Source organism: Varroa destructor, unplaced genomic scaffold, assembly GCF_002443255.2.
Source record: "Varroa destructor unplaced genomic scaffold, Vdes_3.0 BEIS01000001.1, whole genome shotgun sequence".
In the NCBI taxonomy this organism is placed as follows: Eukaryota; Metazoa; Arthropoda; class Arachnida; order Mesostigmata; family Varroidae; genus Varroa; species Varroa destructor.
Window position 1 is genome coordinate 38,964,509 of NW_019211454.1, and position 26,934 is coordinate 38,991,442.

Genomic DNA, 26,934 nt, shown 5'->3' on the forward strand with positions numbered 1-26,934 from the left:
TCTAACGATGTAAACTACATGCAGAAATAGCGCACAACAGCCACCCGTTTTAGCCTCATAAATTTTAGACCTTATTTATTCGTACGACGCCAAGTAATCTATTCCGTTCATAATATTTTCGGTAGGATCTTTTACGGGGATGCTCTCATCTCGCGACCTGTAAATCGTCACGTCTTATAACGTAGTGCATTACTGTTTACTGTCACGTATAGAAAAGCATGGCGCCATTTGGACTAACATTTGCTTGACGCTGTCGATAAGAATAACTGGTGCGGTTGGAGAGAAACAGTTATACCAATATATTCATCGAAGTATTATCTATTAGGTGGCTTACATAGGCTAACTACTATTCATTGACTTTCGAGGAAATCGCATTTAAAAACGCCTATGTCGATAAACTATATATCCTAATAGGTTGGGGTTGTAGAGGTCAGAAAAGGGGCCGTATGGGCCCCTTAGTAATTTCATACGAACAGGTCACTCAGCAAAGCCAAAGGGAAGACTATTATGTTTTTTTAAATGAATATATTTTTTTTTATTTAATTAACATATTTTAGCTAAAAAGGACGATGCTTTTAATAACACCTATCGTCAATTTTGGTTTTGCTGCTCCGTGAAGCCGAGCTTACAAATGCTCAGTGACTAACACATCGACCAATTGCATTTTGTTCAAAAACGGTAACAACGTTTTCCGAGCCTACCCTGACCATAATGAATCCTCTATAACTATTGTAGTTATGCATAATTTTCGTATAAGTAATTGCTCGGAGCAAGTTCTGATTCATGATCTGCACCACGTGATGCATACGTCAGCAATACCGCTCTGTCTGGATGCAAATCGTCAAAATGTCTCTCCAAAAATCCGCCTGCGACTTATTTTTACAGCTACGAGAAACGACATTAGTATCTGAAAGAACTTCGTGCAAACTTCAATGCCTTAATTTCACTCGACGTTAAACACACAAACACATCTTTGCTAAATTGAGTTGTCCTCTGGGGCCACTTATTCCTTTTAATTCCTCTATGTAATAGATAGTTTCATTTATACTTGAAATGCAATACCTTATATAGCTCCGCGGTAACATATGTACATATATATAACGACCTTCATAAAACCTTTGAATGTGGCCCTTTAGGACAGGCGAAACTGTGTTAGAAGTAAAAAAAGAGTTTTACATAGAAAAAAAAGGATCTAGCTATCTGCCTTCTAAAACTTTATTAAAAAAAATTAAATTACGCGAATCAAACTAAATGTATGACTCATGTGTATGTAAAGGATTCTGAAATAGTAGTAATATTCGAGGTCAACGTTCTATTGTTAGAAAAAATGCAGTAAGCTATATAGCTTTTGTCCCAAACAACCCTGTCTTTCTCTTTATTTCGTGGTCTACCTGCATGTAAACGGGACCCGGATTTATGCTTGATCGTCGACTCGAGAGTTGTGACGCGGCTAAATTGTACTGTGTGTTACGCCCCCTGGCAGCTTCAGTCGAATGCCCGTTCTGGTCGCGGTGAGTTATTCATGGCATCGGAATTGCCCACTGGCATATTTGCGAGCGTCTGCACCAGTGACTCTTTTGACATATCTGGCGGCTCTCTATATACACTTCCCTCAGACTGAAAAGGATTAGTAGACCTATATATTTATTTTTACAACATGAATTATTATGTTTTATTTGTAACAATACATTCTTCTTATAATCATACATGAAGCGCATACATTTATATATAACGGCTGAGCCAATTCCTACTGTTTCTGGTTTCCCTCTTATATCTGGATATTTTGCCTGTCGATGTTTACTAGTGTTCTGATATTCTTTAAGGACATTGCTATTCTCTCGCCTGTCTTCCAGCAGCGCATCGAAACCCAGACCCGTAAAGAAGACAGCAATAATAATCGAAGAAGAGAAGCAGACTGCACTTTCTCCGCTTGCTGCCAGAGTTGCCAACTTTTTCCCTTTCGTAAAATGTGCCTAGCTGCCTACTCCGTACAGCGATTTCAACGGTTTTGTTTAGCCAGTCACATAAGCCCATTTCTCGCCAGTCTTTCATGGCGCTGGCCAAGCAAGTATTTTGTGCGTAAGATCGCGTTTGGTCTTCTCCTTCAACTTCTCGATGTGTAGAATTTGCAACCTCTTATAGTAAGACACCTAGGTAGCTATGGAATCGCACAGGATACGATTTGTTGGAGAGGTGTTTATTAACAATGGGAAAGTTAAATATGGGAAGTAGTCAAACGTAAATTAAGTGACTGATGAGATCATTTACATTGTGAGTGCATTCGGTGTTAATATGAGTTTGTGCGCTCTCCACGCTCCGTATTGGTACGCTACTTGCGTTCCGATACTATGCGTCAATACTATATAGAACGAGTGGTAGAAGGGGGCCTTGACCCAGCGACATATATTTTGGGATTATGATAGAAACCTCAACTACATAGAACATTAGCTGTGTGTTAAGATATGTCTAGCTATTGAAGCCGTATAGAATTCCCGGAATAGTAGAAAATGTGACTAGGCCATAAAAAGAAGGAAGATCTTCGGGCCTATAATACAATACAGTGGTTAATGCATAATGCAAGATACTTTCAGTCGGGACCGAATGTTGTGATTTTGCTACAGCGTTGTTTTTATGGAGGAGGCTGAATCAGGTAAAGTACAATGCCCTCTTCCGCCTTAACATCAGATGTCTGTGTATTCAAATTTGATCTGACTGGGCAAGGCAGACTCACGTAGACATACTTCAGATTTGAGCGCTAAGCAACTTCAAGAGAATATCCTCCTTGGAGGCACCCAAAGATATTTTATTGTGTCACTATTTCTACCTAAGAGAAGATCATTAGAGCAAAGAACACGACAGTACGCGAAGGAATATCTTTACGGCATAATTTTCATACATAAAACGTTTCAAGCCTATGTGGCCTATAACAAAACTCATTGTTGATATATATATATATATATATATTTACTACCGATGTGTGTGATACAGTTCACGGTCATAAGTATGTTTAAACAAAATATATTTAGAGCAATTCTATTTGTTAACGCTCCGCCAATTAGTTGTGTCGCGCTCTGGATACTCAGCATTTCATCATAGATTTTTGCCCTGCACGGGAACATTACCGTGTGACGAATGTTGACCTGCATCTATGGATAACAAAAAGAGATCCACTGGAAAAATACGATAGCTTATTCTTGGTGTTATACATTCGATTGGCAGCGCTCTATTCAAGTACATTCCACAAGAACGTCTTACTTTTAGTTCTTGAGATTACCAGTTATTATGAGACGACCGTAAATATCGTAAATAGATCGTATATAAAGACGACCGTATTTTGTAGATAAAAGAGCGACACATCTTTCAGATTGCCGCTCAGCAGGTTACATGCCAATGAAGAATATCTTAATGCCACATAGTTCTCATTAAAGTCAGCCTCACAGATCACACGTGTGACCGTCATAGCCTTAAACGGCTTTGATGGGGCCCACAGGGATATTCTGTGAGAAACGAACCGTTGGACATCGACGAAAAGTCTTGAATCATCGTCATTCGGAAGATACCAGCGCGGTCGATTTATCATTTTGATCATTACCGGTCACGTAAAAGCATTAGAAGCGATGAACTAAATGGTCCAAAAAATAATGCACGTACACTGCTTAAGCTCGAGATATTACTTCCTTTGTGAATGACTAAAAGCGGTCCGTAGTTAATCAAGTGGTAGTATTGCGCAGAATATCTTGAAGCGTTTTGTTAATTTTTGACAGCTATTTTATAGCCTAACAATGGTTGCATCAGAGCGAATGGGTTCACAAAGCGTTTTAGCTTCGGCCTGCTGATAATTATAAAACGATGGGGTAGAAAATAGAATCTTTTGATTGCACTGACGTATCAACAAGTCCTGTCTCGTTCCATTTTCTTGCAAAAAAACTGACTCAACCAAGCTGACTTATACGTTTTATTTTTGCGTGAATTTGCAGTGTTCTAGGCGATTCATCCGACAGGATTAAGTAACAACTCCCTGTATCATAAGCAGCTAAAATCGTATTTAGGTTGATGCGATTATAGCTCATACTTTATCAGCATGTGGAAGTGCCGCTTTCGAGCGAACGAAGGTCGGGATTTGGTACGCGAGCGGATTCGCGCTGACGTTATGGACTTCGTAGCCTTACCCACAACGGTGACAGGGGTACGCTATGATGGTCACCGTGAACCCGAGAGTACGGGGCTTCACAATGACAATTATCGACCAGTCAGCAATACGGTTGTGCCCAAATGCCCTCTCAGGTTAGTTACGTACAATTTTTCTTCGCTTTTCCTTATCATTCTTAACAAATAAAAGGCGATGATAAATGCGCTGAAACGGAAAAGAATTTTTTGTCACATTAAAGGGTTGATCGCGTTCGACCTTAGCAACAGGACTTTCGCTTACGGGACAAGATAAATTATCAAAACCTGGTACTTGGCGCTCGCTATGGAACATGGCCTAAAATAATATTTCGAAGCTTTTCGCTTGTAGAAGAAGCCCCAGTGGTAGCGAGCACGGACGGCAAAGATATTCTAGTTACAACGCGCAGAGACTACAGTTTAGAAAGTAAAAAGCAGATCGGTCTAGCGAACATGATCCAACGTGTGGAGACGTGTGCGGTAAGGGGAAAGGAAAACCATAAACCTAATTCCTTCTTACGAAACGTAGTAGAGATAGAAATCAAAGAGCTAACCCAATGCTTAGGCGTTATGGCTAATCGAATTCTTGTGATTTCTGCATCAACGAAATGGCAGAGAGGGCAACGAGGATAGTAAAGGGGGCGGCCAAGGAGGTACCGAAGGTAGCGGATAGTGTACCAAAATCTTGTCGATAGGAAAGAATGCCCCAGAAAACAAGAAAGAGGCTCTTAGCGACCATGACTGAGCCCACCATACTATATGCTACACCTACACGGGGGCAGGTCGTGATGTGATAGAAGAAAAACAAAGACATTCAAAATGCAGGGGTTCGTGACAATATAAGGGCTATACACCTATAAACGCCATAATTGCTCTAGTACATTCAAGGTGTAGCAAACAGAAATATAAAAAACCCAAGCTGAAGCCCAGAAGGAAGAGACAATGGTGGAAAAATGGCAACAGATATGGTGAACCTTACCGAAGAACATTCCAAACGAACGGACTTGTCGCTTGACTACTGACCTGATCAAGTAGTTCTGGCAAAAATCATAGCGTTATCACATACCACTCCTGCCAAATTCTGACTGAGCTCGAAAATTCTTAAAATTGCAAACGTCAACGTTGCAGAAAATTGAAAACGTCATATTTTTTACATATGGCGCAAGAATGTGACATAAGCCGTTCTCCACTGCGATGCTGCTCGAGGTCACTGGCAAAGGATGAAATTTTTTCAGGATAACGTATAGGATAGTGACAGAACTTGTTGCTGGAATGATTAAGAGGGGATATGTATTGGTATAAACGTAGCGTTTCTACTTCACAAGTCTAATGTGCAAACGGTTCTGATACGACTGCGTAACAGAATTACACGACTAACATTTAGTAGAAGCTGATCTTGCTCTTTCGGGCAAATAGCATATACACGAGAGGTCTGGAAACGCTTTACAGTTCATTCTCTATAAAAATTAGTTTTCGTTTTTTTAGGGTTAGAATATGAACATTCATGTAATGACTGTACTGGTAGAGGTATATTTCATCAATGTATGTAGCAGAAATCTGATCCTATCGATGCAATAGAGTTTCTAACTTCCTACGCTACCGCGAAAACTTGAGGAGTCAGAAGACCCGGAACTTCTAATGCTCATCACAATAAAGAAATTATCCCTACAACTTTTCCTCGCCATAGCGTTTCTTTACCTATCGTGGGTTGTATAAATCAACATGATCTTTCTCGTAAAATTGCGTGATGAAGTCTTCCGTCGTACAACTGTCTTGCGTTTCTGACTCGAAGACAATATATTAGTAGACGCGCCTCTTTTACTATGTGTGTTCTATGGATCTGGATAAACTACATCGAACTTATAGGGAGCCTGAACATTTGGTACGATGGAATTTCTGGTATTTTTCTATACGTTCTACAGGGAATGCTACTAATTTTTGTATCAGTGCGCGCACCCGTCCCACAGCTTCGTTACTGACCAATTGTCAAATTATGATAACAATAACCGAGCTCAGTATACTATACCTTCTTTTTTTCGTGCATTCATTTACATGAAAGATATTTTTATGTACCCTTAATCAGCTAGATAGAAGCTACAGGCTGGATTATAAGTTTGCGGAGGTTCTGAAAGTAAGTCATATCCCATGAACCAACGGTCTCCTGTCGCACCAACTAAAGTTCAGTTTTCAACAAATATCCTAGAAGTAGGAATTGCTGAATTGCACCTGTGAACTGGCCAACACGCGGGCCGACAAGACCGTGAGTGTAGACAGTAGCTGCCCTGTGGTACGACGACTACACAGCTTTAAATCCTATTTACAACAACTGCGTTTAAACGGGCCTTCGTGTTCGCCGAAACAGTTGATAGAAGTTATGGGGAGCACTTCAAGTTTCTTATATTGTTACAGCGTAGGGCCTGCAGGAGGAACTCGGCTTAGAACTAACATATCTAGATCTGTATATATATAGATTCTTCAAGTTCTCTAGGGCTTCAGATCCTTGCATAGAACGCAGCACTCTTCAGGCAGGTAAAATTTCAACAACAAAGGAAAATTTACGACGTTTTCAGCTTGTCCGTACAGTGCAGTCTAGATAGAGTAACGTTTCTCTAAATTGTCTATTAACGCTTTAGGTATATATGAACTAGCGTTTAAGGGTATATATGAATAAACCGAAACGGTTATCTCTCGACCTGTTTTCGTTGTGGAAACTTGACAAAGTTCATAAATATAACGTATTTGATCGATAAATATGAGTTTATTACGTAATTGCAAGTTGCTATAATACTGTGTTATAATGTGATAGCGTCAGTATATATCTGAGATACTGAGCAATGTGGCAATTCGACTGGTTTTATTGACTGATATTATGTTATACAGATATAAACATAATATTTAGCTACACAGCTGAAAAAAAAACTGTTCATTCTAATCATTTGCCTCTCTTCTGTTAAAGAACCTTTTCAAACAGTCCGGTGACCCATGGTTCATCCTATAGATGAAACTAATGACCCAATCACCATAAATAATCAATCTGCCATTTATTCTAACCTAGCCTTCACGTTAGAATATATGATCGTGTACTTATTATATCGATATCGCTTAAAATGCTTAAGAATTACAGTCCTTTACGAAGCACATCCCGCACAAAATCGATTATACTATCCAATATACATGTTCTAACACGTTCAACCGATACCCTGATACACCATCCGGAAGTACAATAGGGTTTTATTCCTAGCTTAACAGACTTTTCAGGAGTAGGCAATCAGAAATATCGACGCGGCTGTCCAGTCACATGATCATAAAACTAAAATAAGGCTCCGTCCACCGTTTTCTCCTGACGTCCTCAACCCTAAGACAGTTCCACTCAATAAGATCCTTCGCGGAACATTTTATCCCAATAACGGGCTAGCCGACTATAGCTTTATTTATTCCCCCGCGAACTTTTAAGATTCGTCGCTTACTACAGTTGTAGCAGACTTTTAGCGCTTCTCTCGCACAAGTTAACGAACTTAGTAAGACGCAACAGTTGCCTTTGTTTACCGGTCCCGGGAACGTTTGATTTCGGTTGCCCCAAGTCAATCTTTAAAAACGAATGACGTAAGCGTTGTGGGACACCCACAACTGTTTGATGGATTCCTTTACTTTTTCAAGTGATTCCTTACATGCGAATTGAAGCCGATGCGACCTCAGCAACCGTTTCTCTCAGATGAAATTACAGAGATTCTTGCCTGTATCTCCGTGATATCCGCAATCCTCCGTTAGGTAAGACGATACTTTGCCGGGAAATCTTTTTCGCATCTTCGATTTAAACACGTTACATGCATCTGTATGCGCAGCATTATGAAGCACTTATGGCAACGGGTTGGCATCAACCCATAACAGGATTAGGAAGATGTGTATAGGCAATCTTTAAAACGCGGATAAAACCAATCGCTGACGAACACTGCAGTTTCCCAGTTGCAACTCTGACTTTGAGCAACCGAGCACCGGCAGCTCTGACGGTGGTGCAAAGCGATGAAGTGAATCGTTTAGCTTGGCAAGTATATAACGAGTCAGTACGTTACCTCCTATTTGCTTGCGCTGGCCAAGCTTCTTACAGCGTAACCCCAGTTTGCTGCGCATGCTTTTGTTTACTACATTTCTATGTTAGGGTGTGTTCATGTTTAGGTTAACTCACCAGTTGCTCTTCTCTCTAGTACCAAATGCGGCTGGCTACGTAATTACCATTGGTAAAACTAAAGACTATTGCTCTACGGTTTAGAAGTTTTTGTTCAAAGAGCTCAGCGAAAACCTTCATGCAGTGAACGAATTTTTCTAAGCCCTTAAGAGACCTTTGTTCCTGCATAAAGTTGCCTAATATCCATTAGGTACAAAAAAAAAACTCATGCAACATATTGCACTAAACTTTCGGTGTTTCTAGGGGGATCTGGCAGATTAATGCAATGCGTCCGGCTTCGGGAGTTCACTCACCTGTTCGAACGCAACTCTGTAGGGTCACGACTTTATACTGACTTTGTGACGTATTTAGCGTTTTACATTGCCCGTTTGTATACGACCCTTTTCTGGCACCACAATACTTACGTAGTAAGTTCTAAATTTGATTATACTCATTTTTGACCTTGTCTTCCTTTCTACGGTTACGAAACAGACTGTATAAAAGTAAAGCATTTTGGTGCTGAGCCCATACATACATGTTCATATATAGAAACGAACTGCAGAGTCAGTAAAACCCTAGAACGTATCCAAGCAACTAGCGTCCTTGCAAAATAATCAAAAATACATTGAATGCCCCACTGCTTTCGCTGTAATAAGCGGCGCTCGGTTTCCTTACCTCCGCAGCAATTGTTCTGCTAATTACCTAATAATATCGTTAACCAATATCAACAGGCCGTGCATTTCTCATTTAATGAAGTTATCGCTAAATCTTCGTTCTATACGAAACGAAACTCATATTCTAGACAATAAAAGCACGGGCAGCAGATCAACTGCAAGTAAATTGCAAACTCGTTTGGCATGCACCGGACGAACTTGCGGCCAGACGGCTATTTCAAGTTCCGTATTTCAGCGGCCCCTGTGTTATCTTGATATTGATCGTACAGCCATTAGGCGTTCCAATAGAAGCAGAGGCGACCACAAGGCTTTTTAGTAGGACGACGTATGCACAATTGCTGATAGTAAACATATTGCATTTGCTTAATTCAACAACTGACGAACGCAACACGACGCTATAGATTTCTCTAGAAGGGCTTTCGATAAGCGCATTCGACACACGTGTGCGGAAATCTTTTGCTCGCAAACTACAACATTATTTATGCACAGAAAAAGCACCACGGCCAAATGTGGCCAGGTATGCGCCTGTACTCCCGCAAATATCCATCTCTACATCAAAAAGGTACCAAGTGTTATAAGACCGGATCTATTCGATGTGCATGCCCCTGATCCACGCAAACGTATTGTTCAGTTTGTAAGTAATTTAAACTGACTTACATAAAAGACACGCTAAACATTTACTACTGGATTGCAGGAATTTTGCTACAGGAACGATAAGTCCAGCGGGCTCGGAAGCGAGTCTAAGCTGCCCTAGATCGGAGTACGCTAGGTCCGCGATGCCGCTTTCAATACATGCCCCATCTACTCGTTGTACCGTCTATGATGACATTGACCTCGAGGCTGACGAGATTGCTCAAAAACTCAAAGAGATGCAGTTGAAAAAGGTCTATACGGCTGTTTTGGATGATGAAATAGACGTCGACGATTCTCAGGATAAGGTACTTTAGCGTATCGTGCTTTATAAATCCACTCGCCATTAGAATGCTTCGGTGTTTCCCCCATTGTAACAAAGCTGGCAGGTTCTTAAAAAAGAACTTTTTTTTCTTGTAGATATAAACACAGAGCTAAGGAATTGCCAAATATTTCGTCTATTTATACCTATTCTCATTAAATAGATGACTTATCATTTTGAACTACCAGTAAATTATGCACGACGTCAGCATCAATCTAAGGTTACAGAATTCAAATGATAAGACATCGTTATAACTGCTGAATTCGGGTAGATACTGCCGGAATTGTCTTTTTTATAATTCTATTCTTCTATGCTTTAACTATTTCGAAACAAAACTCGCGTTGGTTTACTATGGTGCCTGTTCATTCATTCCTCAGTTCATACTCTGGACTGAGATTAGGAAAATGCTATGAAATCGTTGCAAAACACAAACGTCTGGCGGCCTTTTTTCGGCACAGAGGGTTCGTTGTAAAGCGTGCAAGCTCACGTAATAGACCGATCTCGCAGAATCACTGAATTGATTTACGTATACAGGCCTCGACGCCTTGATAGATCACCCAGCTCCTTCCACTCTGGAAAATCACATCGTAAAATCACGCTATGCAAACCTTCTTTTCTATATTGCCTTCACTTATTGACGTAGTCCTATGGATGGGACGACTGGAAAATGGTCCCGATTCCTGTGGATGTGATCGAATATAGAATCCCTTTAGCCAGCGAAAAGTATGAATAATATCCGTACACTGCATATACGAATCACATAAATACTGTATAAATATATACAATTTGTATCACATACGCGAGCGCTGATATAAATATGGCCGCCCGAAACACCCGCTACAAGAATAGTAAGTTAGGTTGTTTTTATTGTGAAGCCTGTTACGCTGAAATTAGTTCCTCTGTGGCTGTTCATTTTAAACACTACGATGATACTTATTATGGCTTCTATTCGGACTTGCCAGTTTTTGACGAATCGCTAAGTTATTTTCCTTAATCTCAATTTCGGCTTATTTGGCTCTTTTTAATTACCAATAAAATAGTCCCTGCTTGGGAATGTTTAAAGTATTGAAATAGAGCACTTTAATCTTGACCTATATACTTTCAGTATTCGTATGAGACTCAAATGCTTTGCTTGTCATATAGGATGGCCTGTTAGGACGCTGAATTTGAATGGATTAGGCTAATAAATACAACTATACTAGCTGGTAAATTAGCCTTAAGCAAAACTCTGTCGTCAACCTATGAAGAATAGAGGTTCGTGGCCTCGGTATATCAAGGTAATCCAATCATGCTCTTTGCGAGCTCAATGGCATGGGTAGGACTCTAATATAACAAAACGAAAACAGTATTTGTATTAGACTGTGTGACCTGAAGAAAAGGGAGCGTAGGAATGTGGAGGGCAGGCGCTTAATTAACAATACGAATAGTTTTCCACAAATCCTAGCGATTTGAAATTTCCAATGGGAGTTTTTTTCACTAATTGCTTAAAACTAATATGACCTCCTGTTTCAGGTATCACCATTTTCAAAAATGCACTACTCGAACGTACCGTCCCTGGTTCTTCGCCATTCACAAATGAGATCAGTACCATCGGCGGACGAATACGCTAAAATGCTTGAGAAATACGGAAACATCGTCGGAAAAAGCAGTCTGCTCTAAAAGTCACATAATTATAAGACTTTTTCATACCAATAGGCTAATGAAATTGAAATATTTTTATCCTTTATATGGAACTCTCAATTGGAAATAAAAATTACTCGTTTCAACTAGCTACACGAATTACAGGTTGAAATAAATAAAAATGAACAAATATACGTGTAAATTTTACTTTTGATATTACTGAATGCACAATGAAATTTGTACTTGATTTTATAAGGTACACATAGATGTACAATTTGTTAACTTATATAATTATCAATGCATAAACCTAAATGGGCGCTATTTAGGTTAAGTAAGACCCATATTAAAATCATAATGCCTAATTTTTGCTATTTTTTATTCATGCTTGTTCAGGCGCATTCATTTACTAGTGACTTAGTCAACACAGAACAACATTGTTTTTGTCTTAATTATGATTCAAGTAGTTGAATACATTTTGTTGTTTGTTGTAAATCCGCCTCCTGTAACGTCGAACGAATGTAAATAAATAGAGATAATGTACTAATGGATCAAACTAGAAATCTTCTAAATTGCTCTAGTCTGTAGATTTTTGATATGAATAAAAGGTTCCACTTGTGTTTAGGTAACAGAGTTGCTCAGACGCGATCAGAGTCGACTACTGCAGAGCACCGAACAGTTCTTCTGACAGCCAGCTCAGTCATAGCTGTGTTAATGAGGTATTGAATCTGTGCTCAACGACCTAGCCACGTAGCTCCATGACACAGCTTAGAATTTCTATCCGAGTCGTCAGTCCACAGCTTCTCTGTACATGCATATTAGGAGTAAAGCGAAAATAGAATAGTTTTGTCAGTCAGCGCATTGATCACAGCTTGCTCTCGCCGTTGGAATAACATGATCTTTTTCATATTTTACATTATGCTTTCGTCGATAAACACCATCGTTCTGTTTGGCAAGCACGAACGAAGCGAAAGGGCCCTGCGCTGACTTTCTCCCGTTTGAGGACGGTCGAATCTCTCTCTCTCCTGGCCTGCAAAAGGTAATAGGCGGATAACAAGCAACCCATTCACTGCACGAATAACTAAGGCTGTTCTATAAGATCAATTGATGGAATAGAAATAGCATCGCTTTGACGAAGCACTCGTCTTATCTTAATGGATAGAAACAGAATTATTTGTGATTCTTATTCGAAAAACCTTCATTTCATATACTTTCTAGTTTGCGTAGAAGCGTGCTCTTATTTAACACGCAGCGCAGACTCTCGAAACTAGCCTTCACTCAACTTCGATACCAAAACAGCTGAAATAAGGTGTTCTGCAATCAGCGTTATCAAAATAAACGGAGCAATATACACAGAAGAAGTTCTGTAATCAAATCACACCAATAAAACAATCCAAACGTGTGAAATGTGACAACGTTCTTGGTGACGACCGTAACAGCCGCACTAGCGGTAAATTCTAATGTCTGGCCAACTGAGTTGATCGATGAATGTTATATTTGCTCGAAAGAAAAGTCGCAAAGTTTCCCGAAGGTAACAGCAGTACTATCAGGGAACGAATTATTGAAGAAGAACACTGAGTGAAGGATAAGAATGTCGAAAAGGGACGGAAACATTTGAAGTGAACCTTCGGTCGAGCATGAAGAAGGAAAGCGGAATGATTCTGGCATCAGACGCAATTCCCTGAAATTGCTTTTGAGTTTTTCACCCTCCAGAATACACAATTTGTATAATTCTACCGCTTCTCAAAAATCTTGCCAGACAAGCTGACCCGACTCGACCTTTTTCTGGTATAGTCACAAACCAAAAAAGAGCGGGCTTGGCTGGCCTCAGGACTGTCGGGCCGTCAATTATAGCAGTCTTGGCAGCAGCGACAATACGGTTCAGTCGTAAAAACGGATCGTTGTAGCAACAGCAAAGGGAACAGGCGAGTTTTGGACCGGCTCCAGCTGGCCTCTTCGCAGATTTTGCAACTCGCTATTATTTCCCAGTCTCCATTCTCTTTTCCCACCAGTGAACGATGGCGTTACCACACAGCAGAAATAGTAACGCGAAGAAGCGCAGATAGCTAGAGTGGCAGTAACAGCAAGCCTAAAAGCCTACGCACAAAACCTTCGCCGACTGGCACCGAAATCCAACTCTGCCTGTTTTTTTTTCAGTGTCCTTTCTTGCTCTGTTCTCGGTGTTCCATCCGCATTCTGTCCCGATCCTATTCATCAGGACGCCGGCAGAGGGTCCGGCACGAACTTGAGACGCGCTCCGATGAAATCTTGACTCTGGGGATTGAGGCTTTAAAATAGGGATCGCTCAAGTTAATTGCATGCGCCGACAATAATATTGGAAAGGGCCATGAGTTTCAGACCTGGACGGCGCATCAAAGAGACAGTAGCAGAAACAGGAACGGTCAACCCGAGCCGCGTTGGCCATTTCTTGTAACAATCGCGACCACAATAGTACGTTGTAGTTGTAGCAGTAGTAACAGATGAAGCAATAGAATTCATCGGAAGAGAAGCAAAAACGACCAAAGTACGCAGTGGTATACAACTGCTGTACTGACAGCAGCGGCAGTGGTACTGATATGGTGAAAGGATTGGATCGAATCACTCTTCCTTTCGCTACCGTTTCTCTATGCCTGTTCTCGCCTCTTTTTCCACGCAATAATCATCTGCATTTCTACTCTTGTTTTGCCCATTTTACTAGTCCTCCTCTATTATTCCCGTTGACCGACTGCTCGCCCCAGCTGTCATTTGACGAGGGCATGACCAGCTATAGTTAGTTGGCTGATCGATAGACAGCTGACTATGTAACAGTTACCCAATGAATCGGATGTTTGCCTTGGCTTTACTTTTCTAGCTGCCCCTTGGTTTGTTGACTCACCCAATATCTTAACTCCATCTTTTGCTGCCTAATTCGCTTTTTTTCTTCTTTCACCTGTATCCCCCACAAAGTGTATGCTGCTCTACTTGAATGGGTCTAGGTTTTATAGGTCGTATTATGACCCAGATGACGATGTGTAGCGGCTTCTGGCGATTGGGTTCGTTCGTTGGTATGACAAACGAAGTCCGTGCGGCGAGTACTAATCTTGCCTGTTGCTCCAATGCGATTCTACTATCGTCAACCGATCTTTTGCATTTTTCTTAGCGTAACAGGAAACACTGGAAGTATCGTTTGTTTGCGCCTTACGACAAAATTGAAACAATAGGTTTGTTTTATGTTTCAGAAGGGTTTAAGTAATGCTGTTTACGCACGATGCGGAACAGGGGAGCAATGCTTATCTAGCGTGACTCGATCTGATTTCGGTGAGAGCGGTTCTCAAAATCCTGAAAAATTCATTGCAATAAAAACAAAGGAAACTGTTGAGTAGTTGTTATTGCTGGGTCTTAGTACAGTTTAAATATAATTTACTTATCAATATCAACCTCATGGACTTATGAAAGAAAGAAGGAGCAGATATTTCACGCTGGACGCATAACTCCATCGTTTAAAAGCCATTCGTAAATACGCGTAGTATGTTCAACGTAGACAACATGCAACCCAGTTGTAGTTGCGTACGTGTAATAGACAATCTGTAAAAGCGACAGTAACACCGTTAAAAACGTTCACGGTTTGTAGGATAATGGCCTATCGACAGATAAACTGCGAGCAGTGTATGGGTAACAATAGTAATTATTTGCGAGCGCTTACATATGAAACCTCTTCTATTCGGATCACTATTTGGGTATTGTCCTATATACTTGTTTTCCTATGCGTATATGCAGAAAGGTCCAAAATCTGTCATGCGCATTTGTGGTGCAGACCGTTGTCTGAAGTTGACGCTGATTGCTTAATTAACGTATTCAGACGTAATTTCTTTCTACAGAAGTAATAATGTCCGCAGCGTCATCAATGAAGGTGCGATAACACTCGATATATTATAATATTATTTTATTTAATCTAATATTATTTAAATAAATTGAGAAATGGCTATTTCTTATATGGATTCAGTCTGATCTTGCCATGTTATTTGCATTTTTACTCAGCCCCAAGGTATTTAGCAGGCGGCTGCTATTTATCTAACTGCTTGACAGTGAATAGATTTTCAATACTGCAGGAGACGATATGTGTGTACGATAATGCGGAGCTATTTTTGCTACCTTTCTGTAATTCTCCCAAGAGTTCTAGCTGGGTTATCCCCGTCATAATCCGTTGCTAGCAGCGCTGGTAATGGGAGGTGCTTTGTACCGTCCTACTCGTGTTAGCCCGTTCCATGCCTCTAGAGTCTGATTGAAACAAGCAAATAACAGGACATTCGTGCCTCATCTTTCGCAAAAAGAAAACACACATTCAAGTAAGTTTGTATAGAACCAGTAAATATACACTGATATACATTATAGTTCAAAACGTGTTCGAATAGTTTCACTGAACAGCCATATAATGCGATGTTCTCTGCGATAAGTCCCCGTTCACGAGCCCGTTGTGTCACACTTTAAAAATATCATAAACGCAGGGTATTTCTTCAAATGAGCCGCACAAACATTTGACATATATAAATTGTAACAACAAATATAGGTGGAATGCACGAGGTCAATTAGAAGATAGTCATGCCGGTCGGCAATATGCCTGAGTCGTTACTTTAATAGCGCGATTTTACACCTACTCTTTTGGTTTAACGCATCGGGCGCGGAAAATATGGTCTCATATAGAACTGCATAGCGGAAATTAGGCCAGCCTGATATCGCGCATGGGTTCAATGTTCGCTAAGCCATTCTATCCACAATTTGCCTGCATTTCTACTGATAAGTGAGGAAGCGCGATTGCTATTCCTTCTTTCTCAAGCGGGGGTTTTCAGTGTACAATGCATAAATAAGATTCAATATAAAAATTTTTCAACCAGCAATAACGACACAGAACCTACTAAATTTACGGCCAAGGATCACTTCTCAGATATCCCTTATTTTATACAAAAATCCATCGCGCTTATGAGATAATGCTCTCATTCCTCAGAACTACATCTACATAGCTTTCGCCACAGTCGCGCTCCTTTCGAAAGCTATTTCAAGACTCTAATAGCATAGGAACACTATTTTCAACGGCTTGCTTTTAGGTGTCCATAGCCAAATCGCCTCATAGCCTAAAGGCAGCGGGATTTGCGCGTACGATTTTTCCTAGTTTGAAGCTCGTCCGGATCTTGGCCTGTTTGGCCCGGTTCATTCTGACATCCGGCGAATCACAAGTAATCGTTTTTTTCGCACTAAGAACAGACGCGTCAAGGTGTTAACTATCTAAGCAGCATTGGTGAAGGAATCACACATTGTGGTTTGCGCGTGCGTTACGCACGGGAACGAGCTTGTTCAAGCTCCTAACCTAATAAACGAACCGACCCAGCATCGTCTGCCAGCCAGCTTTTTTTTAACAGCTGCTTTCGTTCCGGCACCGAAGTAAGAATCTTCCCCCATGATAATAGCTGCTATAATCGTCATTGCAATAGCGGCGGTACCACTGTAACAAGTAACACAATAAGTCTAAGACCCACTTTGTTAATGTCACACAGAAATGCAACCATATTAATGTGGTACGCATCCGCAAACGTTTGTATCTGATCAACATGCAAGGCCACTGTCTCGTAGAGAACATGAAAGACTTTGGTTCTGGTAGAGCATACGATGACTAATGCGAATATATAACGCATAGTAGTGATCACAGAGATAGCGTAAATATAAAGTACTGATAACAAGGACAAGAAGAGCCAACTCGACAAATACTTTATTTCCTTTGCCACAAACTGACCCATAAATGTGGCAGGGTATCGCTTTGTAACGTTTTGTAGCGTCAAGCTATGACTTCCTAATCGTTTTTAACGCACTATATGGTGCTAGATTTTTGCATCAGCACGCACATACATGATAATACACATACAGTAGAACTGTAGCAAAGAGTTGAGGCCGACAGACGGATAAAGGTTTTATCTTCAAGAACCGTCGAGTGTCACCGAGATATAAGCATCTCTGTATACCATGCATAGGTGTGGAAGGAGCGAGTAAACGAACTGCGAAAAGCATCACGTGTTCGTCTGGAGGCACATGTAGAAGCTATTGTGTGGCCCCATTATATCCCCTCCATGCCACATTCATTAAATTGGATGAGCGAGAAGGATATACGGAGGCGCAACGGTAAACGATTCGTGACGAGACGGCAGAATCTCGGAAAAGAAATTTGGGTACAACGGGCAAGCGTAGTCATCTTTCTCGCTACCGATGCAAGCGCAGCAACACTGAGTTACGACCGTCCGATCTTTCGCCCGTCTCGATGCCCTCTTTTCTGACACCGCGACGCGTCGTGTCCTTCTCCGGCATCGCTTTTTCGAGTGCAACGAGGACCACAATTCTGCCATTGTTGCTGGAAGCTGAACCCACTGATCGCTCTGCCTTTAAATGTATTAGGTGGGTTTTGTTTGTTTGTCGGTGACGCCGATGCATCGTCGTGGTCTGTTATCCCTAACAAGACCTTCTCAAATTGTGATATGGACAAATAACATTGCACAATGCTACTTCTACAGCCCGTTTCCACAGAATCATTAGCCTCCGCGCAATCCGCGGTGCACGCACATAGGACAAGAGCGTTATTCGGCAGGCATACGTGTTTGTACGTGTACGAACAGCATAAATTATACAGGTGAGAATTGCAAAGTTGGTAAAAGCAGCAGTAGATCGAATCAAAAATTCAGGTGACAGTAACAACAACAATAGCGTAGCAACAGCAGATTCTTTTGTTGCCAACAGATTCTACGATGATTGGCAGGGTTGCACCGATCTGTTGCTCGGTTTATTACTTGGTAAGAAAAAGACGAGTCTGTACGAACGTAGCCACCTCGTCTCCTGATGCACCTTTCCGCCTACATTGGTCCAATCGACTCATAACCTTTCGATCGTTCGTATCTTCTGCTGCGGGTTAACAAAGGGCTCGTTCGTTGGGGTTCCTTGCACAAACTGAGAAATCGAATGAATCATAGGGTAAGATAAAGGACAGAACGATGTATGTGTACATCTCCATCAAAAAAAGGTTCTGCCAAGTCGTTTACATTACCAGTGCTTTTGCTATTAACGTTTCCCGAACGTTCCGGTCTAGAATGAGTTAGCGTAGGAAAAAGGCGAAATTACTAATAGAAAAAGGGGAGCGAGCAAGGAAAATATGTCCAAGGCAAGAAAAGTGTGATAAAGAATGAATAAGCTGACCTAGCCGCTGGTGCCCTGTGACAGCTGCGAGACTTTTCAGCTCGCGTTCGCACCTCCAGCGGCAAATTATATTAAATCTCTCTTAAGGAAATGGCCTAGCAACGGCTCGTGAGCGATGCGCATAGTACGACGACAGTCTGAGAGGCCGATGGGACGTAGAGATGCAGCAGTTTTTGATGAAGATAGCTCCGAAGAAACAAACGAGCGAACTTTGGCTTTATTCCCATTATGCAGACGCAGTTGCTGCAAGCACCAGCAGCAGAAGCGAATTGTCTGATTGCGTAGGCCGGAACGCTTTTCTATATATTATATGTTTGCTATGCTTCTGCTCTTGTGTGCCCGGGGGCTTGCAACCTGTGAAAGCGAAGTATTATTTAACGGCTGTTGTTGTTGTTGGCAATGCAAGCAGAGGAACGATAATACTGAACATGTGAGCTTTAGCCGTCGCTGCTGCCGGTTCCTGCGTCGCGCCTTGGAATTTGGCTTAGCAGAAAGCATTAGTTGCAGCGGGGGAAAGGACTCGGTAGCCACTCAAAGGTTTCGTGAAATTTTTGTAGCCAAACCTCACGCTTTTAACCCCATAGTTCCATGTTTAGAGGCCAAGGCAGACAAGGGTCTAGCGCAAGAAGATTGTGCAAGCAGGCCGTCGTTGCCAACTATTGACTGACGTCAGCTAAGAATGCGCTTTTGAATGACGATAAGCAAGCCCTAGATGCGGACCTTTCATTACTGTTGGATACGCGCCAGCCAGCGAGCCAAATAGATATATGCCGCGATGGAACGGTGCCTACCGTGCACGCCATTACCGAAAACTTTGCAAAAAGCTGCCAAGACAGAGCTTTATTATATACAAAGATGTTTGCATTTCGTTTGAGAGGCCGGGCCAACAACAGTATCTATATAAAAAAAAGCCCCTCAACATCAATAATAACAATTCGTTGTTGTTCAGTTATAGCCCGCTACAACACTTCCTTGTCAGACTTCTGCTACGATGTGGAGGCAAGGACGGGCAATAGTTTAGGCAGAAACATTGACCTCAGATTGCGCATTACACAAGTCCTTCTGAAGTATGACTATATAGATCAATCGACTTCGTAGCACTACATACAGAAAAGTTTAACCGTGGTTATTATACGACGAATTTTTAGCCGTAACAAAAAAAAACAAATTATGCAGGTAGTATGGATGCACAGGACATGACAGCCAAATTGTTGGCTGTAACTACTAAGAGAGTGGCTAGCTAGAGCGCAGCAGGTGCTTGAGCAAACGAGTGAAGATTCCGCTCTCAATAGTGTTTTCTGATGTCAGCCGTCGACTCATCTATCAGTACTCCGTTCTACATAATGATTTCATTACAATAATAAGTTCATCTTCCAGCATTTTGGGCCCTCAGCAAATATGTCTACAACTATTACTATTTTGGAAGAGCATATAAATTTGCACATATCGCCCTATATGAGGAGTCGGCTTACGACGTATTGGCCAATTCAAAGAAATTATCATCGACCATGGGTTTGAATAGGCATAGTGAAGCGTTCATTAACAGAGATGCTCCACAAAGGGTGCCGACTATATAATCCCACCCTTCTAATGCTAAAAATTCGTATATATAGATATAGGATTTATTTAGAATGCACGTATTAAATCGAAAGCGTTTTCGTTTGGAATTTCACATATACATTTATTCGGAACCGGTACTATGAGAACTCGATTTAAAGAGGACATAATGAAATTTGCAGCCTTGAGGTTATCACTGGAATTTAATCGAAGCCTCGCTATTATTTGATTTTTCACGTGCAGTGAAGCGTCACGTAGATTTCTTCCTCTACTAAAAATCGACAATGTAGTTTAGTGCCAGTTTTTACGTATTTTCTAAAAAAAACTGGAAAAATTTTCATGAGGCAAAAACATAAACTCCTTATTAAAGTTTAAACTTAAAGGGCTCAAAAATTCACCAAAATTTCAAATTGTTGATGATCCCGGTTTCTAATGCGGGCATAAACGGATGTTTCAGAGTAGAAAATATTGATTAAAGGTTGGGTCGTCCACACAGGTTCTAGCGGTTTGTTTTTTTTTGGGATTTGCATCTTTAGCCGTTCTAAACCCTTGTACGTTTGGGGCTGCTGGTTTGATATCAGCTCGAGATTTGATTCCGCAGGATTTTTTTATGGCGTTTATTTAGGCAAATGGAGTCAACACTTACTAATATCGCTTGATGAGCGGTTATTTACACGTTAAAAAAGAAATATAAAGGATTAAGCAAGTTACGGTTTCTGTAACCGACGTGAACGGCGGGTGCATTAAATGAGTCGGTACTTCCAGTGCATGCAGACGCTTATCGTTGAAGCATCTGTTCTTGTTCACGTACAGTCTTAGGAACAAATAAATCATCAGAAAATGTCTCAACTAAGACGGTACAAACCGTACGTGACAAGATCACGTACTACCTAAGACGAAGTATCTGATGGGGCCTAGAATAACAATTTTAACCTTGAATTCTTTAATGCAACCTAGAATGAAGTGTCCTTTTTAGAATGTCAAGAGTATACAAATAACGATTCTACTTGACGTGCAGCGATCTCGGCACGAAAAGAGACACCTATTTATTGCACGCTGTCGTTTACGTCATTGGAAGCTGATACGTGCAACAACACGTAATATCATTGTTGTGAAATCGCCTGAGTAAATGGGTCAAAGAGATGAAATTGTCTTTATCTTTCGTCTAGTGTATTTGCAACTCCAAGGCAAGTCGTTTTGGAGGACGTTGGTGATTATGGATCATTTTGTAGCCGATTACATTCCCGAACTGTTCAATTACTTTTTATTTTTTTGTGTATCTGCACAAGGCTAAGCCAAGCATGCACGCATCCGAAACTTATCTATCTAGCCAGCCATCCGCCTAGCTTTTCACACCGGTTCCTCTCTCATTCCTTCACAGTGGATACAATTTAAATGGCAATGACAAAAATATCATAAATATATTAGGTCTAGTCAATCCCGTTTCATCGAAAGCCGTTGCTTATTAGGCTGACACGCCCAAGGGGTGTCGACCGATATCTGAATGTCGACAGTCTGCATCTCCGGTCACGTGTAAGCCACACACCAGGCCGGCGCTGTCTGTTTCGCTCGATCCTGCATATCGCCCCACATAGTTAGTTGGGCCAAGCGACTAGACTTGACTATGCTAGACTGTCATCTTCTCTAATGGCAGTAGCAGCAGGATGTCATGTCCTCTCATGGTCATAGCAACCGCTGCTGTTCTTGAATCCTGTACCACTAGTCTTGCACCAGGCTGCACGACCGCCCGCCACCCTTCGAACAACTGTGTCCATAACCGTTGCTACTAACGCCGCTGCCATTGACCCCTTTCACATAGTGGTGGGGCAAGAGGGAAGCGAGATGTCCGTTGGAGATGTATTAGGAGCGACCTCAAATGCAGTACTGCTGACCCGGCATCTTCCAACGAGCCTCAGACGGCGGTGACGGGCAACAGAGAACGGTAAAGTGCAGCAACGGCAAATGCTGCTACTGCAGGCTCTTGGCACCAAGGCAACGTAGTTTTGTGCGATCATCGGTGATGGTCATCGTCACGACCAACACGGACCGTCGTGCGTTACCGATATCCGCTGCCCTATAGACTACAGGAAAAACAACTTCGAAGAATCGGGAAATTGCTGGCGAAACGGCCCGGCCAATGACATATTTATATGGGCCTTCTTTGGTGGAATGTGCGGGATGCCCCCGGTCTATCGATCGCTCGGGCGGTACGATGCTGCCGCTCCATCCAGAACTCGCTGCCACTAGTCTCGCTCGGAGACAGCCTTTCCTATACAATGCTTAATTTGACTTTGTCTTCCGCCTAAACAACGGTAGTAAAATGAACAAATATTGAGGCGTTATGCGGGCTTCTTCTTTACCTTGGTCCACAGTTTTATTGTATATAAAGATGACAATGTCCGTTCTGTCCTGCACCTGGCTGCTTGAGACCGTGCCATTAATGTGCTATTATTGCTGTTTGCGATATTTGCGTCAACACACAAACAGACCTGAAAGAAAGGAAAAAGTAATCAACGCCAATAAATAACAATTCTCTCGCTCTCTCTCTCTCTTACTGTATAGATATGTATGTGAAATCCTGATGTGAAAGATGAACAATCAAGATTCTCTTACCGTGTCGAATCTTTTTGTCCTGCTTAGTTCTTTTGTTTATTGTCCTAGTATAATTGGTGGTGGCACAGGTTATATACTTGTTGTAATAGTAAAATTTAAGTAATTTCATCCATCCAGTGATGGGCGTTTGCCAATCCACGTTTGTTGAGCTTTGTGGAAAGTAGCTGCGTTGGTTGCTGGCCATAAGGGAGCCTGATCTAGTCAACGCAATCACTGTTCGAAACAGGCCAACGACGTTATGTACGTGGGGTTTTAAGGTCCATCCCGGGATTAACGAATGAACGGTTAACCAACAGTCGGCGCACGATTGGCAGGTTCACGCACAAGCGGCTGGTAAACGGATTGGTAAGCCGGTTGGCGGTTGGGCGGGCGGGTGTGCGTGTTCGAGATCCAGCAACAAGTGTGGAGCGGGCAGCCAAAGCTAATGGAAACTCGTCTCAACGCGGGTTGCCATGAACGGGTCGTTCCCTTTCCTTTGGGAGAGGCATGATACTCGTTGAGGAAGGGCGTTGAGGGCGAGCGCTAGCTACCCCTGTTAGCTTGCCCCGCCACATCAAGCGCTAGTCTCTCTCTTCCAACGACTTCAACAACAGTACAAATAGTTGACAATGCTACGTTACGCAGCGACGCTAAGACGCTGTTTGTTTCTCATGTGCAAATCGGCGAGAGTCGCGTGCGATGGGCACTGGTTGTTACAGATGCTAATGTTGTTTTCGAGACTTCTTGCTACTTCTAATACTATTACTTCAACTCGAAGATCACTATTTGTATACTTATAAGTCGTATCTGAACGTAGCTTACCTCAGCTTTGCTAGGAAAAAGTTGCGACCGGTCGATTCGTCCTAGGTAGATTCGAGCCTGAGCAAATCCGCGTTCAGAACGCAAGCGAATCAGACGTAAATCACTTAAGCCTTATCGAATTCATGCAAATAGATTCACAGTAAAAGGCAAAGCGGCGGCAACAGCCATGTATACAGTTATATCAGTATCGTCTAAGTAGTGTGCCGGTGTATGGAATATAGCTGCGTGCAACAGCATAAGCAATGGATGAAAATTGTTTAGTGTCCTTTTTAAAATTTATCCTAAAAAAATCATCGTAAACTCACCGACGAACTTCATGAAGTGATATGGATACCTACAGTGCCGCTGCGAGCATCTTCTTTAGAAACAAGAGCAGCGTTAATGTTGAATCATCACCGTTCTTTTTACCTGATGCCATGGAGAACAGCAATTTAGGGAATACGACTATGGCAATGAATCATAAACGCCCCTATCGAGGTGGTGATGACGGTGATGTCGGTGAGCAGTGTCGCCCCTTTGTCAATGCTGTTGTGTTACCGTTGTGCCGTTTTTTGGATTACGTTGCATCAACGAAATGCGTCAATAACAGGAAATGCGTTCCGTTCTTTTTGGCTTTTATTAGTGTGCCGATTATTGGTGAGTCTTGTTAAACAACAACAATGATGACGACGAAGACGCAGGGAAAGTTTAGATGTTTTTCCTTTCACGCGGATAGAATACAGAATATGCACAGGATATATTCACACAAATCAAACATAAATACAAGTGTACTGTTTCTCTTGCCGGACACGTGTTTAGTGTGTTCGTGAAAGTCCGCGATTACTATTACAGTTGCTGCTTCTGCTAGACAACAACTATTGGCCTATTGTAGGGCCCTACCCCTTACTTCTGGTATTGAGCTATCGCTCGTGACGGAAAATGGATACGGCCAGTTAGCGAGGAAGGAAACGACAGCGGATAAGAGAAACGGACAAAAATATCGTTGCGATTACTATTAACTGCACTCTATAAGTGAACACACGTACACGGTCAATGACAATTATAGCAACGACGCCGTATAGCACTTCGTCGCTTTTCTGTCGGGCCACATTTAACGGTAAGATCATAATGGTACGCTCGCAACAATCTCTCCAAAGTAAAACACGTGCAACAACTATGCAGATATTTACTATATGACGGGCTGCGGACAAACGAATAGACGCGTAGTTTTTCCCGCCCTCAACAGGCGTTATTGTCGGGCATGTCACGGAGACTGGCACAGCAGCCTCTCTGCCGCCAATGCCAATTATAACGGACTATGGCAAGCGTCGCTGGCTAACTAGATGACGGGTCATAGAAAGGTAACGTAAAGACTATTTTCTTCTCTGGTTTCGTCACAGCAGTAGTGATACTGCGATATCCTCAGATATTTGGCTAGAAAATTAAACTAGCGGACGGTAATGAGATGCGATCCATCTTCGATCCTTCTGCCCGACTCGCCATCTTCTTGTACTCATCGCTAACCCACGTAACTCCTACGCCGCATCACTTCTTGCGACCCCTTCCGACCTGCTACTCCTTTTTTACGTTTGCGCCGACGGTCAAGAAGTAAAAAAAAAAAGCAGCAGGCCGCTTCAGCACTTTTCGTGGCGCGTCGCTGCCTTCACTGAGTTGAGTGATCGGAGTTCACCAGCCGACCAGGGATTGAAAGCGGGTATGATGGTCCCCGAATTTCGAGTATTTTTCCATTGCCCCGTTTCGGCCTGTGCTCGTTTTTCGTACGTTCCCTTGCTCGCCCTTTGTTCTTTCCTTCCCTTCTTCGTCTTCCAATGACTTACTGTCGTTCCTTCAAAACCATGACCATTCCGTTGCGTGTGCTGTTCGCTTTTTGACTGCCTATGCGTAGCATGTCTGATCAACTTCTTCTGAACTTCTAGTCGCCTTTACTTTCACTACAAAGTTAGAATTCAGAAAAAAGAACGAAAGGACAGAGAAGAAGGGAAAGTAGCCGACCGGGTGCACAACTAAGTAAATATATTTTTGGGCTGGCCAGTGGAGTAAAAACATAGCGGCAACGAGGAATAGCAGAAACAGGCAGAACTTTACGTGCTTGGAACTGGTCTACTGTATTAGTGGAGCCGTTGCAGCCCGCTGTTGCCGAAGCAGTGACTTTAAAATCTGACTCTATAATATGTATTCTACTCGTATAATCTGTATGGCATGTTTCATTGGAGACCACGTGTTTCACGACTTTGTCTATGATGTTAGGCGTGTGCTTGCAAACATGAAACTGTACTGATATACGGCACGTTAGTATGCGTGCATGCTCGCCTTTTGCCTACTTGCCTTGGGTAGACACGTTTTTACCTCTCCATACGTGATTCGTCCTGTACAGCAGTGTTGACGGCTCTCGCTAACTCATGTACCTGTATCAACTCTGAGTGTAACCCATCACGATAGAGGCTGTGGCCTCACCAGTTCCTGCTATACTGAATCCTAGGTTCCTTCCATTTAGTGGTAGTAGTAGTTGCTTCCTTGTGTTTGCAGCGCCGTTCGGGCGTGTCATTGTCGTGGTCCATCGTCCACCGCTGAGCGCCGCCATCACCGCTAAAGCCACGGCAGTCATCGTCATCCTTGCCATCGTCAAATGTCCCTACCCCATATCTTTGAATATAATAGTTGTTTTTACTGTTACGCAATAACCAGAACAGCTGGCTTGATTTAAGGTAAGCGCGTTAACTAAGATTTAAACGGGATTCAGCGAAGTTTCACTCTCACAGAGCTTACCTATTCTTTAGTTGTTGTGGTCGACTGCCTAAAAGGCTGCGCGATTTGGCGAGGCAGCTTCCAATCGTCATGTTCACTAGACAACCTGTCTGGTAGCTAACAGGCTAAGCTATTAGTCTAACCTTAAAGTGTTAAATAAGTTGGATGACGTCCGATGCGAATCGGTACGACGAACCAATACGTTTTGTTCTTCGCTGCTCTATTGGCTTTGATTACAGCGATAAATTGTAAAGTCGCAACGCGCGCACATCAATGAATTCAGGCCTAAAGGGCAAGTGGTTAGCGAACCCGGTAGCTCCTAGTGCAGACAGCACTAGCAACAGCGGCAGGGTGGTGGATGACCTATCGCTGGTCCGCTGTACGTGTGTATCGTTTGACATTCACAGTAAAGTCGCGGTCAATCCATCCAGCGACATGTA

General features: G+C 42.2%; 2 protein-coding genes and 1 long non-coding RNA gene across 7 annotated transcripts in view; 2 read left to right on the top strand and 1 right to left on the bottom strand.

Annotated features, from left to right (window-relative positions):
- The first annotated feature begins 1,896 nt into the window (after nucleotides 1–1,896).
- LOC111242912 (uncharacterized) lies at nucleotides 1,897–11,764 on the top strand. Of its 4 annotated transcripts, XM_022787854.2 has the most exons (5): nucleotides 1,897–2,141; nucleotides 2,592–2,650; nucleotides 3,978–4,284; nucleotides 9,695–9,938; nucleotides 11,465–11,764. In XM_022787854.2, exons 3-5 carry the CDS (start codon nucleotides 4,082–4,084, stop codon nucleotides 11,609–11,611), a joined length of 594 nt encoding a protein of 197 aa, XP_022643589.1. In that variant the 5' UTR covers nucleotides 1,897–2,141; nucleotides 2,592–2,650; nucleotides 3,978–4,081; the 3' UTR covers nucleotides 11,612–11,764. The 4 variants fall into 4 exon arrangements, with proteins under 4 accessions (XP_022643589.1, XP_022643590.1, XP_022643588.1 ...); XM_022787855.2 differs by lacking the exon at nucleotides 2,592–2,650 and having other exon boundaries at nucleotides 1,897–2,079; XM_022787853.2 differs by lacking the exon at nucleotides 2,592–2,650 and having other exon boundaries at nucleotides 1,898–2,075.
- A 156-nt stretch (nucleotides 11,765–11,920) lies between these two features.
- LOC147758619 (uncharacterized) lies at nucleotides 11,921–23,379 on the bottom strand. Of its 2 annotated transcripts, none has more exons than XR_015319568.1 (3): nucleotides 22,949–23,379; nucleotides 22,696–22,824; nucleotides 11,921–14,887 (listed from the first exon to the last, which is right to left on the bottom strand). It is a non-coding gene; the product is annotated as an uncharacterized LOC147758619 (long non-coding RNA). The 2 variants fall into 2 exon arrangements; XR_015319567.1 differs by having other exon boundaries at nucleotides 11,921–12,599; nucleotides 22,949–23,378.
- A 152-nt stretch (nucleotides 23,380–23,531) lies between these two features.
- Nucleotides 23,532–26,934, top strand: part of LOC111246667 (voltage-dependent calcium channel type A subunit alpha-1-like) — an 86,532-nt gene continuing 83,129 nt past the window's right edge. Inside the window, exon 1 of the mRNA XM_086978132.1 lies at nucleotides 23,532–24,845. The gene's annotated coding sequence lies outside the window, so the exon portion shown is untranslated. The remainder of the gene's footprint in view (nucleotides 24,846–26,934) is intronic.